Genomic DNA, 13656 nt, shown 5'->3' with positions numbered 1-13656 from the left:
ATTACAATTAAAATTAAAATATAAAATGACACAAACATTAATTTTTTTAATTAATTGACCAATTAAAATAATAATAATAATAATACATATGTTATATTTACATTATCAAATTACTATATAAATTAATAAATTTAGATATTTATAAATTAATTAAAATTAAAAAAATTAAATTAAAATATAAATGTGCAGGAATATTAAATTTTAAAAGTAGCTTTCTTTTTATGTAGCTAATTTTTTTTTTTATTATTGTTAAGAATAAAATTTTATAGCGGTAGTGGTTATAGCGGTAAAGCCAGATTCAATAATTGAAAAAGGCAATGTTGAGATGAATAACTACAAAATCCGAAAAGCGTTAGACTGATTGTTTTGAGAATAGTAAAATAGATATGGACAGGCAGCCTAGTAAATTCAGAAAGACATGTGGCGTTGCATTAATAAATTGAGAGATGAATGAAGAAGCTGAGGGAAATGAATAAGTTCAGTCAGAGCCCTGGGATGCAGGCATCGTAGCTACTGTATTGTCACATTTACAAGTGCAGTAAAGCCAGGCTTCATCACATAAGCCTAAGTTTTTGTTTTATATTTACATAATTTCAATATTAATTATTTTGATAATTGTTAACGATTTTAATAATATAATAATAATTAATTATATTTATAAGCTTAATTTGAAAGTAAATATATTTAATTGAATTTTAAAAAATTTCATATTAATTTTTTTTTAGTAAATAAGAAGCATGAGTACCAAAAATGGAGGGGAAGTATAGAATGGGACCAAACGCTGCTTAAAGAACTGAAACTTGATGAAAGAGCATCTCAGATTCAGACTGTCCCACTAATTGACAACACCTTAAACTTAAACACCAGACCTTAGTCCTTGTCTATCACTACTGCATTATATTGTGGAGGCTGTAATAATCATTTAATATTAATATAATATAATTAATTTTTTTATTAAATTTAATATAAAATTTAATTTGTTATAGTATGATCTACTAAACATTGCATCAGTGTTCCAGCCATACACATTAATATTTAATTTATCATCAATACTGATTTTCCAAAATGAATTTATTTTATTATAAAAAATAATATAAAATAAAATAAAATAAAATAAATTCATTTTGGAAAATCAGTATTAAGGATAAAAAAATATAATTATATTTGTGTTATAAAAAAATAAGTCTAATATAAGCTTGATTTTATATGAAAAATGAGTTTAATAGTTAAATCTCATTAAATACTTATATCAAAATTTATGCAAAATTAATTAAAATTATATGTAATAAATATATAAATGTAAATCTAAATATTTAATTTAATAATTATGAAATTTATCTTTTGTGAAATTAAACTTATAAAAATAAAATTTATTTTATTTATATACACTCACTCACAGAGTTAACTTAATAATAAATATATTTAAGTAAATTTGAGAGATTTCAGATTTTATTATTTCAATCTCTTTCAATTCAATTAATATTATTCAATTGGGTGTCATGCACAAGGTACTCGATGATTTATTTTTTATTTTTCGATTTAAAATTTAACTGAATTAAATAATAATTAAATTTAAGTTATTATCAAATATAATATTTAAATTGGAATTTAAATTGTTTTTAAAAAATATACTTTTAATTAAAAAGCTGTAATAACATTAAATATTGTAATAAAAAATATAGGTGAGAAAAGTGATTGATCACATGCATATTAATTAAAATGGTTTAATTAAATATATAAAAAGATTGTGATGTGAATTGTGAGGACCCAAACTTATTGATTGTTGAATTTGTGGACAAAAGTTGAATTGGCCAATCAAAAGCTCTCCCACCACCGCCACCTCATCCATCTGCTTGGCTGTTGCCTGACCCCTCCACTATACTCAAATTCCCCCCATTTCTTATTAGGGGATCTCTATTTTTTTTAAAAAAAAATTATTAATTTTTTTTATTTTAATATTATTCCAATAAAATATTTTTATATTGTATAAAATTAAACTGCTGAATAATATTGATTTTTCCTTCCCTAATTCTGTCCTCTTGATAAATATTCAACTCTATATATGATTTTTCAATTTGCATATCATATATAAAATGTGCATTTATTCACATTTCATCTATTTAAATTATATTTTTACTGAATATTCTGCAAAAGAAAAATAATTATTCGCAAGTGTCAATTAAGTTATATAACAATAATAATAATAATAATAATAATAATAATAATAATAATATAACAATAATAAATTGATAAAATAATTAGTCATATACGTTACGATAAATTTACATCAAACTTAATTTTTACTATTGATATCCGATAAAAATTTACGATAATTTTTTAAAAGAAAAATCACGATAATATTTTAAAAAAAAATTTTGAGACGCACGATTTTTAAAAATATGATAAAAATTATAAATCTATCATAAAGTTCGATACGAATATTCTATCATTTAAAAATAATTTTATATTTTAATTATTTTTTAAATATTTTAAATATTTTCATAATTTTAAATATTAGAGTTTTGTTTTTATTATAAATAACCTTCTTTAAATTTTAAAAATTTACTTTTCAATTTTTGAGAGATTTTAATAATTTTTTTATTTTTTAGTTTATTTTTTCTCTTATTTCACCTTAAACCAAATAATATTGATTAAAACTTCTTATGAATCTAAATAGTATTTATCATAAATTATATTACATATAAAAATTAATAAAAAATAAATAATTAATATATACTATAAGTACAAATTAATAAGATTTAAGGTAAAAAAAACTAATAGATAAAGAAATTTTTGAAATTAGTTGGCAACGCATGCAAAAAAAAAAATAGGAGATTTTTTTTATTTTTTAAATTAAAAACGAATTAAGAACAAAATACATCTATATCTAATTGAAAACAGGATAAAAAACATTTTAATTCCTATAATATATATATATATATATATATATATATATATTCAATTCTAATTTCGTTTATGATTGTAAATGGATTTAGAAACGTACACCCTTCAATTTATTTATTTTAAATTAGAAACATGCACCATTCAATTTTTAATATTTTTTTATTATAAATGAAACTCCATTTCTAATCCCTTCCCTAAACATAAAAATTATTAGAAAATAAATAACTAAAATAATATCTTTTTAAAAATTTTAAAAAATAATATTTTTTAACGATATACTTACCATCATATTAAATCTGTGAGTGCACTAAAAAATACTCTTATATATTATAATTATGAAATTTTTTATGTATAAAGATGGTTATATAATCAGCTAATAAAGAATTAAAATAATATTTATGAATATGATGTATTATAATTATAATTTATAGATATAGATTGATTGAACGTTATTATCTACCCATAATTTGAAATGAATAAAAAAAAGTTAATTTTTTTAGAATGATAGAAATATTTTTTATGTATTGAAATATTTATAGATTGTAAAAGTTATGCATATCTATTTAGCCAGAAATACCTCTTCTTATCTTCTTTTGAAGTTCTTCACGTTTTCTTGGATGTTGCTTCTAAGAAAAAATTAATGAAACTAATGAGTTTAGGGTTATGTTTAAATTAAGAAAAATATTTCGTTATTCAACTTTTTTTAAAGAAAATTATTTTTTCCATTTTTTAATTTAAAAAATAATTAACGGTCATATTTCTTTTTAAAAAGTGAACACCTTGATAAATCACTCCGTCTAAATCTGTTAGTCCAATATAAATATATATATTATGAAATTTAAAAAGGAAAAAAAAGGAGGATTTAGTGTTGTCCAAAAGCAGAGGAGGCAATAATCGCAATTGTCTCCCCATCATACAACCTGGTTCCCTCGTGAGTCATGACGTGAAAAGGAATACTGTGCTTAAGCCAATAAAATAAAATTATGTCGGCCACATATTTATTAATTTCATTATTTAAATTTTTTAATAATCAATTTTCTTAGGTTGTGATCCATTAGACTCTCTACTCCTTTCATCCACTTTTATGCCTCATTTAAAGTTTTTCCACAATAAATAAGAAAATAATAATTATACTATTTTAATATTTATGTCTCCATTAATTTATTATTAAAAAATAAAATAATTAAGATAAAAAAAGAAAATAATAGAATAAATTATTAAAACTTTATAAAAATATTTTCATTTCATGAAATGCCTTGACAATTTTCCAGAATCATACCATTTACTGAATATGAAAGATGATGAACATACCCAGGAAATACTTGACAAAGATGAAACACTCAGAATTCAGAACAGTTGTATACTTTTATTGTATAGATAGCAGACTGCAAGAGTAAACAAGATGAATATAGATATATGTACATGATATATACATTACTAAGAAAACCACAAATCTCCGGCGACGGCACGGCACTCAAATATTTTGGAAATGACTAAAATCTAATGAGCACACTATTTTCCTACCTGTGAAATAAATAAAGACTACAACACAAATGAATATAAACTAAAACCTAAAAAATTTATGGAAAAAGAGCTTCCATACATCTTCATAGAGAGCAAATATTTTTTTTAAAAAATCAAATAATCAAACAAAATTTGTCTCTTCTCATGATTTACCCTTTCCCATGGATACTTCTCTCTGACTACGAAAGTGACTCAGAAGCTGCTGTGCCTGCGATTCATAAACACATGTAAAACGATTATACATAATCCAACACATTGCAATTTACAATGCATCTATGCCAAAATTGGTTTAATACAGTCTAGAAAGGAAATGAAAAAAAAGAAGGAAAAACATCCTGACATTTTAAAAAGTCTAATAATTAATTCCTCCGTTAGTTTTAACCGTTAAATATCGTGAAAAAGTCTAAATACCCTTGATACGAATGGACACAAATGGACTAATCAGCAAGCGTTTCCAAAACTGAGGGATTATCTAATAAGTTTTTTCAACCAACAGAGGCTCAATAGTAAAACATTTAACAACTAAAATTAACGAAAAGACTAATTAGTTAACTTTTTTTAATATATATTTTTTAAAACCGAAAGAACAACTAGTTAGCTTATTTATAATATAGGGATTAAATAGTAATTTTCCAAAAAAAAAAAAAGCAATAGCCACGACACGACCCATTTTCTGGATCAACACAAATATGCAATTACATTCTCACAAGTGCTTTTCTCCCATTCTCTTTACCAAATACCTGATGTGTCATGAAGCATTAAGAACAACCTTTACCGTAACTTGAGGCATTTTTTCCAAAAGAGTAGACAATGGTTAAAAGCATACCTTTTCCTTCGCTCTCGTCGTGCCAGATTGGGACAAGGCAACAAGAGGAGGAACTGCTCCTTCTTGCAAAACAATGCTACAGAACTTGGGACTATTAAGGCACAATTGCAACAATGCAGAAGCCGCATTCTCCTTTCCCCTCAGAGATCCTGATTCAACAATCTCAACCAATGGAGGAATGCCTCCAGCACGCACAATAGCCAAGCGCCCTTCCCCGATTGTTGACAAATTTGCAAGAAGGGCAACTGCCTTGTCAGCCATTCCAGTGGCAGGATCCATCAACTTGACAAGATACTTTACTGCTCTAGCTTGAACTATACGAGCTTTGTTCTCATGAAGGATTGAAAGGTTGAACAAAGCAGTTGCAGCATCCTTTTTCCCTCTTAAAGTCCCAGAGGCTAGAAGATCCACTAAGGCCTTGACAGCACCAGAACGGCCAATTTTTTCCTTATATTCTTCTAGGACAGAGAGACTGAATAGAGTTGCAGCAGAATTCTCTTTGGCTCCATCATTTCCTGATTTTAAGACATGAATAAGTGGTTCTATTGCTCCTGCTTCTGCAATCATGGTTTTAATTTCTTCACTGATTGATAGGTTCAGCAGGGCTGTAACAGCATGCTCCTGAGTTAGCTTCACTTCTGAGTATAGTAGTGAAAGCAATGGGGCGATAGCGCCACACTGGCCAATAATGATACGATTCTCCATTTTGTTCTTTGCAAGCAGCCGGAGTTCTGCTGCAGCAGTAGTCTGGAATTCATTTGATTGGCTTTTAAGATCTTCAACCAAATTCTTGACATGAGAAGTTGTAGCTCGATCATCAGAACCCAAGTCTAGAAAGGAAACAGAGTGTGTTCTCGGGTCATGGGTTGCGTTGCTTTCCCTGTCAGCTTTTGCTTTAGGAGTAGGGAATTGATTTCCAGACAACCGTGGAGAGAATCCTGATTCTTTGTTTGGACATTCAGATGTGATCTCCCCAGACAAGCCACTCACTTTTTCATGCTTGTCAGATATTGTTGATATCTCATCTGATGCAGGAGGCACATACTCAATACTAGATATGGCACTTGAGGCTGATTCACTCCTGCTGTGGATATATGACAATTCATGGGATGGGTGATCAAAGCTTTCAGTCCGCCTACTTTGATATCCATTGGGTTCTTCTCCACTTAGTTTATATGAGATATCGGTCCTGCGTTTCTCAAATCCATTTCCAACTTCAAGAGATGATATGGATGTAGAATTGCTACATTTCTGCGAGCAATGGGAATCCTCCGAGCATGGTAAAGCATGATCTGATGGGGTTGGGGCCGAGGTATGATCGTTTTGCTTAGAGTTACAGGGAACTCTTACATGATTTTCCTCACACCAATTTGTTATCATAGCTTTTACAGTATAGTTGGGAATGAGAATTGTGTGAGCTAGTGTTTGGTAGGTCTTTGGGCAAATATTTAATCCATGATCAAGCCATTTCTGAATGGAACTCCTCTCATAAGTTTGACCTGAAGCCACAATCACAGGATCCAACATGAGTTCCAGCGATAAAGGACAGCGGAAGTATGAAGGAACTGGGACCCCGCTCTTTGGTTCCAAGAACTCAACTTTAAGCAAGCAATTACGTATTTCAGAGAGAAGAGCCGCAATTTGGTTGATTTGATCCAAGTCCCCTCTTGCTTTATTGACTTGGATATTCATTCTCTCCTTTTCCACAGCCACACTTTCTTTCAATAGTTCGCCATCTGATGTCAAATTTAATGCTTCAATAATTTTCATTAGGTGATCAGTGCAAGGAACAACTGCATCTCTTTTACTTCTTAAAACCTCCTCTATATGTTCTGTTATCGTTTCCTGTTTCAAACGCTGAAGCTCCTGCATGCAGTGCTGAAAAATTCTACCTGGAGTCAGTTACACACTAGGTATGGTCAAGTAAACAAACAAGAAATAATACTGATCCAGATAATTACACCGTCACAAATAAAATAGGAAAACCATTGACAAGGAAGAAAATAAGAATAAGAACTTCATTATTAGGACCATTCTGTCAACTTTGTACGCACCTCAATGCTAGCTATAGTTGAAGTGGATGAAGAAGATTGCAACAGTCTAGCCAACAAATGACAGATCTCTAGTGAAGAGGCTCGGATTCTCACAAACAGGGCTTCGATCTTTTGTACCTGAAAATTTGAAAAAAAATAAAATAGAACAAAAAAAAATTGTAAATGAGATATAACCTGTGAATTAAGAGTTCCAGGCTCCATTAGCCTGAAACCAGAGATCATTGTGTTAGAAAATCTTATATAGCTCTATTTGATTGCAAGAAAATAAGAGAAGTGGAATCGTAGTTCTATTAGAGCTTTGGGTTAAAGCCTCCAAAGAATTGCATGGAATTCTTAGAGACAGTTTCTTGAGCATGGGTTACAAAAATTTTCACAACTGAAAACTAAATATGCCAGTAGAAACTACTACTGTCACTAATAGCGTTCCAAGCAAAAATGGCTTCATCATGGAAAAACCAATGCACAAAGATTATGAAAGCAGCTTCATCTCTCTTTCTCTCTCTCTCTCTCTCTCTCTCTCTGAGTTTGGGAGGCTCTTCTGTAAAGCATTTTGCATCCAACAAACAAAATATCCTAATTAAAGAATTACTTACACACCAAATCTTGCTCATCCTTGGATACCAGTTCTCCATAAATTCTCGAGCCTCATTAACAGTCACATCAAGTACTTCACACTCTTTATATACATCAGATGATATTCTGAGATCAACGATTTCATCAAGCACTGGTTTCAAATGCTTTAAAACCATAACCATGCTCCTATAATCCTTTTGCATAGGCATAGGTGCCCTGGTTTGACATGAAACTAGAAGAATGAAACGAGAAATGCTGTTGACAAGACATCTTACAGGTGATCTGTCCATCAGACCTATTTAGCACAGAAACAAAAGGAAAGGGAAAAAAAAACACTTGTCATACAAAATTATACTTAGAATAGATTGGAAAAAAACAATTCTCTGTTACAAATTGCACCTAGTCAAAGACAACATTTTCATAACAAAAGTAGCAAATTTTGTGGTTTTAGAGGACTGATATTGCTGATTAACATAAATAAGATTTCACAATGCTTTCATATATAAAAAATTGTCTGCTCATCCTTCAACGATGAGAGCAAAAAGTTTATCTAAAAGACTCCATTGTAAAACTATGAAGCCCTCATCCAATAGGTAATAAAGTTTATAAATAGAAATGAATTCCTAAAGAAGATCGAATGGATAAATTAGCATTGGACCATTAAGAATGTGTGAACATAGATACAGCTAATACATGTTGCTGTGCAAACAATTCTCTACAAAAACACAGGAACTAACATTCTGTTTGGATGAAGTGGGGAAAGTTAATTAATGGAAGGGAAAGAGAGAGTAGGAGGACGTAAAGGTAAGGACTGTTACAATAGAAAAAAAAAGTATAAAAAAAAAAAACTTGTATGTTTGCAAAGAGTTGAATTAATGGAAGGGTAAAGAGAAGTAAACTTTAATATTTTATATTTAAGAAGAGGCGAAGGAAGGTATGAAGAGAGAAAAGAGAGGTAATAGAACAACTTACTCTCATTTCCATCTCCTTACACTAAAATTTGAGTTTTCAGGGACGAGGGAAGGTAAAGTTTACAACTCCTTTCACTTACCTTCCATTAGCTCCTTCCCAAATAGGGGTATATAAGTTACTTACCTCTCCTTACCTTATGTACCCCTCCTTCACGCTCATCCAAATGGAGCTTAATATTCCGCTGGTAAAAGTTTAGCAATTTAGTTCAAGGAGTGCCAAATACACTGATGAAAAGACAAAGAAAGTCCCTTGACAAGATAGATAGAAGGCTGAAGGCGAAAATGAAACAATTGGAATCATGTTTCTCATAAGCATAGACATTTTATCGAAGCTAAAAGTTTTTGGAATGTGGAGAAGAAAAGCTGGCAATGAGAATATATATAGCCAATTTAGCATGTTTGAGAACCTAACCAATTTTAACCAACTCTAGCAGTAACCCTGCACAATAAGCAAGCACAAACAATAGCATATTAAGTGATTTTTTCCCCATCGGTGAGTTCTCCGCCTTCGAATGAAGACTGAAGAATTGTGTCGCCTTTGGTTAGCTCTTTCTACTCCACGAGGCCCCACATAAAACACTCAAATCACTCCACTAAGTCAATAAAGACAATCATTAAACACAAGTAGGGCTTCTTTCAAGCTTAACGCCAAGTATGGTGATCATCTGGCGTAAGAATGTCATCCCAGCTGCACAATAACCACAGGGCATACTAATTGTAGCCTACAGTTTAATCCACAGTGAAGACTATGCCACTCAAATTTACAGTTATGCAAAAGATAAAAAGACCAAGCTACAAAAATTTGCATGCCAAGCAACCTATCAATTCATCCCTTTTTTTTTCCTTTTTGGAATGATGAGATGATGCCCATTTTACCATATTAAAAAACAAACTAAAATATTCCCTATCTTTCATGATCAAGATAAAATAAAACAAAAGGGAGAAACAGTCTGGAAACTTGAGAATCTATTCTAGATAAAATCTTTTCCACCATGTCTTTGTTTGCTTAAAGAAGCCTAAACGAGGAGGAGAAGGGTTGAAATATTGAACAACTTGAAATTTGAGAGTGTCAAATACAGAACCTGCGATTCTAATGCCACTATGCAACCGAGTAGAACAGAATTCGCATTCGTTTTTGCAAAACCAAAACCAAATAAGATCCAAATTTACATTTTTCTCTTCTCTGTTTCCTCATAAACCAAAAAATTCACTGAATAACCAACCAATTTTTATCCTAAATAGCTAATAAAAAGAGTCTTATGCAAATTGATCTGATGAAATATATAATCATACCCTCAAACCCAGAAGAGCTACAGAGAATGATCGAAGAATAAAAGGATAATCCATCAAACATCATCTCCCACCCATTAATGTATAACATGAAAACCCAAAAAAGAAAAAAGAATTTTTTTTAAGAAAAAAGTTAAAAAGATTTCATGAACAAACCAGAAACTTTTAAAAATAAAAGCCAAACCTGTCTAAATGGATGGCTGAAGCTGGTAAGTTAAGGCAAAAACAGATCTTGATGAAGATCAATACGTGTACTCCTGCAAAACTGATGAAAGATTTGCCCTTTAACAGTGCAGGGACTATTACCCTCCTTTCATTACATAGCTGCATGAGAGAGAGAGAGAGAGAGAGAGAGAGAGTAGAAGAGCTTAACAAAAACTATGAACAAAAAACAAAAACTTTGCCAAAATAAAATAAGGGGGAGAAAATGGTTAGAGAGAAGGTAAAAAGAAAGGGAAGTTAATTATGGATTTTCTTTATATATATTAAATTATACTTCCTCATTCCATAAAAATACATTTTTAAATAAAATATAATTAATATATTATTTTTAATACCTTTTATTTATATTACTTTACTATTAAATTATTATTAAAATTAATAAATTTTACTTTTAAATATATATTAAATAGAAAATTAATAAAAATAAAAAAAATTATTTCTTTAAAATGAATATTATAGTAATATATTAACTGATGCCTCATGCAGTAGAATGATTTCCAAATAGGAATATGACAGATTACAGAGAAGTACCATAATTCTCCTCCAGATGTATCACACTGCCAAATCACTAATTTGCCTTTTTTTTTTCTTTTATGAAAAAAAAACTATATTTTATTTTTTTACTAATAATAAATAATGAAAATACCAATTAATTCCAAGAAAAAAGAAGTTATTTGGAATTAAAATTAAAAATTCATGGTCCGTCCAATTTAAGTTTAAGTTTGCTCTTAGGGGCTCAAACAAAAATTATCTTAGTTTATTTTTTTTAATAATAATGAAAATATATATTTGTGATAAGGAAAATTTAAAAAAAAAAAATCCTCAATGGATGGGAGGTTGAGAGTCTCGAGACAATTCGTGATAATAGCTACTGTTTTTGTTTTTTCAATAATATTAAAAATTATTATTATTTATAAATAGTATAATATTATAAGTATTATTTTACTATGAATTAAATTATAAATTTAAAAATAAAAATAAAAATATTTTTAATATTTTCCTCAATTAAAATTCTCAAAACAATATAAATTAAGTTATCAAAGTTTCGTGCTGGGCTCAAAGATTCCAATGCATTTTTCTAAACGGGATTATTTTATTCACGAAAAAGACAAGACTTTCAATCATAAAAATGGATTTGGTTTTGCCACGTCAGCAGCTCTCATAAAAATCTTAAGCTGTCTAATGCTAATACTTTGTTAACTATTTTTTATTTTCACAAAATAAAGTATAAAAAAATTGTATATTCTAATTTTTTTTTTAATAATATGGTCATTAAATAAAATTGAATTATTAACCCCAAGTTGGGAAATTTAGATAATTAGTAGAATCTTGTTGAGCAAAAATAAAGATCCATTCATTACAACTCCAGACAAGTGTACTACTTTATTGTCCCTTCTTGCCTTTATTAGTACAAAAATGCCAGCTGCTATAATGTGCATCCAAGAAAATTTTCAAATCAATCCTTTAACTTTCCATAAAATCCAAATAAATCTAACTCGATGAAAAATTTAGAGACGCATTTAGATTTTTTTTTTTTTGGGCCAATAGATAATAAAGAGCATTGGGGGATAAATGTTATTGTCATATTGAAGAAGGTTGATGCAATAAAGCTTATCATATGGTGACACTACTTTGTAATAAAATCCTTAAAAAGTGATTGGATGCCAAATGGTCTACATGAACATTGATGGGTTCTTTCTTCCACATTGCATTGAATTGTTTGAAATTGACATCATCAAAATTAGTTTATAAAGTTGGGATTATATAGTAAAGTGAAGGTTTTGTTGGGGAAAAAATTTAAAGATGTGAGTTGTTAATGGTTAATAAATTAAGTGTGGATTGAGTCAATTGGTGCACTTTTTAGTGGGGCATAATGAAATTACAAATTTATTTTTTAATTTATTATGCTTTAAATTATATTATAAATATTATTATATTGTATAACTTAGGAATGAATTTATTTTCTAAAAGTTATTATATATATTATCATAGTTTTAGAAAATATTTTCTTTTTAATATACACTTCCAATCAAATAGAGTATTTTGGACAGAGCAATACTTTCAATTTAAAATTTAATTTTTGTTATTAATTTAAGAAATTGTATAGAAACCCCTAAACTTTATTTTTGTTTATATGTGTTGGAGATGAGATTTTTTTAATTAAAAATCTCTCTCCATATAATATCTAATTCAAGTTTAAGTTTCTATATCTCTAATTTCCTAGTAAAACAGTTTACTATTAGTTTTAGGGCAAGGACTGAATCTTAGTGGCCATGTTTACCTAAAGTTCATACACTTTAGTAGCATAACTTGAGCAAATGCCCATGCCTTATTTGGCGTATACGCCAATGCATGTCTCCTTTTTCAAAGAACAGATTCTTCCATTGGAGAGAGAGAGAAGATCAGATTCAATCAGGATTTGGTTCCCCAAGAAGGGGAAAGAACTAGTATATTTAAAATATTTTCTTTTAGTGGTGGGCTAGTGCTCATTGAAATACCAAATTTAAATAATTTTCAAGAAATAGGTAGAAAGTTAAGCAAACCCATGTGGTTGTTTCCCTGTATTATTAGCAACAGCAAAAGATGGGGTTTCTGATGTTGAAGTGGTGGGCAATGGGCACTAGCCAGTGACAAGGATCAGGTATTTCTCCGGTTGTTAAAGAGCAAAGGCTAGAAAAGAAATTGGTAGGGTTCCTTACAGGGCATCATTAAAGCTGGGGATTTGGGAATCCATGTGGTCTCTGCTTCTTTTGGCAAAATGTGAGACTCCTCAAATCCCACAATGTCCTTGCCTCTTGTTGGGAACCCATGTTCTCAACTCCCAACTCAATCCTGCTGGCAAACTCTCTGTTTGGTTCCCAGGAAATTAATTTCCAGACTTCTTTCTATATGCACAAATCCAAGTAAATAGTTTTACCAATTATGATGAGTATAATGGGTATATTCTTCAGTTTATTTCAATTATGTAGTAGGACATTATTTTCATATTATCGACATCAATAATGGGTTGAATCATATTAAGATGTGAAAATGCACTGGAGCACTGGTGTGTACCGTGCATCTAAATAATCAGTACTCTATGTATCCAAATTTCCATATACTAATATCCATCTCTTATCAAAAACAAGTCATTTATGGATATTGCAAATTCTTTTCATTACTAAGTCATTTCCTTGGAATCTAGTATCACCTTTTCATGGAAATGATTTAAAGTTGAAAATATCACTTCTCGGCAACCAATTGCTACCGAAGTTAACAATTTAATTGGAATAAACAAAATATGCAACAAGAA

General features: G+C 29.5%; 1 protein-coding gene across 2 annotated transcripts; it reads right to left on the bottom strand.

Moving 5' to 3' along the window:
- Positions 1–4250: 4250 nt before the first annotated feature.
- Positions 4251–10554, bottom strand: LOC110629983 (U-box domain-containing protein 3). Of its 2 annotated transcripts, XM_021777239.2 has the most exons (5): positions 10327–10553; positions 7902–8176; positions 7309–7425; positions 5255–7132; positions 4251–4636 (listed from the first exon to the last, which is right to left on the bottom strand). In XM_021777239.2, exons 2-5 carry the CDS (start codon positions 8169–8171, stop codon positions 4571–4573), a joined length of 2331 nt encoding a protein of 776 aa, XP_021632931.1. In that variant the 5' UTR covers positions 8172–8176; positions 10327–10553; the 3' UTR covers positions 4251–4570. The 2 variants fall into 2 exon arrangements, with proteins under 2 accessions (XP_021632931.1, XP_021632932.1); XM_021777240.2 differs by lacking the exon at positions 7902–8176 and having other exon boundaries at positions 5255–7146; positions 10327–10554.
- Between the last annotated feature and the right edge of the window lie 3102 nt (positions 10555–13656).

Source organism: Manihot esculenta, chromosome 13 (assembly GCF_001659605.2).
Source record: "Manihot esculenta cultivar AM560-2 chromosome 13, M.esculenta_v8, whole genome shotgun sequence".
NCBI lineage: Eukaryota > Viridiplantae > Streptophyta > Magnoliopsida > Malpighiales > Euphorbiaceae > Manihot > Manihot esculenta.
This window is presented reverse-complemented; position numbering and strand designations above follow the sequence as displayed.